The 1,442-nt window shown below is 30.4% G+C and overlaps 1 protein-coding gene across 1 annotated transcript; it reads left to right on the top strand.

Moving 5' to 3' along the window:
- Positions 1 to 206: 206 nt before the first annotated feature.
- On the top strand, positions 207 to 787 carry LOC105315460 (chelonianin-like; the record flags this gene model as incomplete). Its single annotated transcript, XM_011410124.1, has 3 exons — positions 207 to 365; positions 415 to 475; positions 577 to 787. Coding segments are annotated over 3 exons (431 nt in total), but the record flags the coding sequence as incomplete, so codon positions are not given.
- Positions 788 to 1,442: the final 655 nt, after the last annotated feature.

The raw sequence follows: 1,442 nt of genomic DNA, 5'->3' as shown, positions 1-1,442 counted from the left end.
TATAATTACTAGATCAATGTAAAGAAGATCAATATTCATCAACTGGTTTTGAGCCATGCCAGTCATGTGATAAAGGAACTTATCAGGAATCAAGAGGACAATTATCATGCACTAATTGCACTGAGAATTCGACTAACATTAGATGCTTAACAGGTCAATATTGTACATAATTTACAGATTCATCACTTGATTACTTCTTATTGTAGATTGTCACCTTCCTCCTTATGCTGGGCCTTGTAATGGTAAATTCCAGAGATATTTTTACAATAAAACAAGCAAGCAATGTGAAATATTTACATATGGAGGATGTAATCAAAATAAAAATAGTTTCCACTATCAATATGATTGTGAAAATAAATGTGGAGGTAAAATATCATTGAATGATTGTTTTTTTATTAGTTAATTTTTTTGTAGAATGTCCTCCAACTTGTACAGCTCAGTTTTGTCTTTTACATAGATTTAATGTTTGTTCAATGTGAGTATTGTTTCTTGTATAGACTATTATCATTATTTCTATAATTATTAATAATAACAATTAAGTCAACAATAGCAATTAACAACAATTTGTTCATTTAGGTCACCTTTCCCAGAACCAAATAATAATTGTCCAGGAGGTTGCAGGCTATCAAGCTGTCAAGCTTATTATTATTCTCCTACAATTGAACCTCATCCAAAAGGAGGAGATTCATGTACAAAGTGTGATGGTCAAGAATTGGATGTGACATGTATGAAGAACTGGGGGACATGTCTTCGCATAGCTTATATTCAGTCTCCAGAATATGAATATGTAAGTATAATTACTGTATTTATTATTATTAATGTAATGGTTGATACTTTATTAGCATTCAGTAACTCCTGCAAACTTCCACTGTTGGGAATACAAGTGTTAGAGGTTGGGCTGGTAGGGATAAGAAACTAGTTAATTTTATTGAACTTTATGAATAAGTACTCTGTTACTTTTGCTGCTTTAGTGACTATTTTTGCTGCAATTTAATTATTATTTTGATAAAAGTAAATTGGTATAGAGTGGAGGAAAAATTAACTTTATGCATAACCTTCTGCTTTAACTACTCGTATACATTTTGTGATCATCATTTCCAATGTGTAGATTAACAATCATCTTATACCCTTGCAGGCCATAATAAAAAGGGTAAAAATTGTACACACACTATTAATGCTAGCGTTAGTTCTGCACAAGTAGCATATGTATATTGTGTCACCTTATGGTATATGTAGGAAAATGAGAGAGAAATATCTTCATTTGAGCATTTTAAAAACTTAGCTAATTTTATACAAAATAGCAAAGCCCATGGTTTTTTTTCAAAAATGGTTCTCTAAATTTTATTATAATTTTGATGCATATTGATGTCCTTATGCTGTGTAGAAAGTTTGAGCCAATCTGACAAAAATTTTTTGAGTTATTAGCATTTTTTAAATCAGTC

This window comes from Amphimedon queenslandica, unplaced genomic scaffold (assembly GCF_000090795.2).
Source record: "Amphimedon queenslandica unplaced genomic scaffold, v1.1 AMPQUscaffold_10118, whole genome shotgun sequence".
NCBI lineage: Eukaryota > Metazoa > Porifera > Demospongiae > Haplosclerida > Niphatidae > Amphimedon > Amphimedon queenslandica.
The sequence above is the reverse complement of the archived record's forward strand: the minus strand, read 5'-3'. Positions and strand labels throughout refer to the sequence as shown.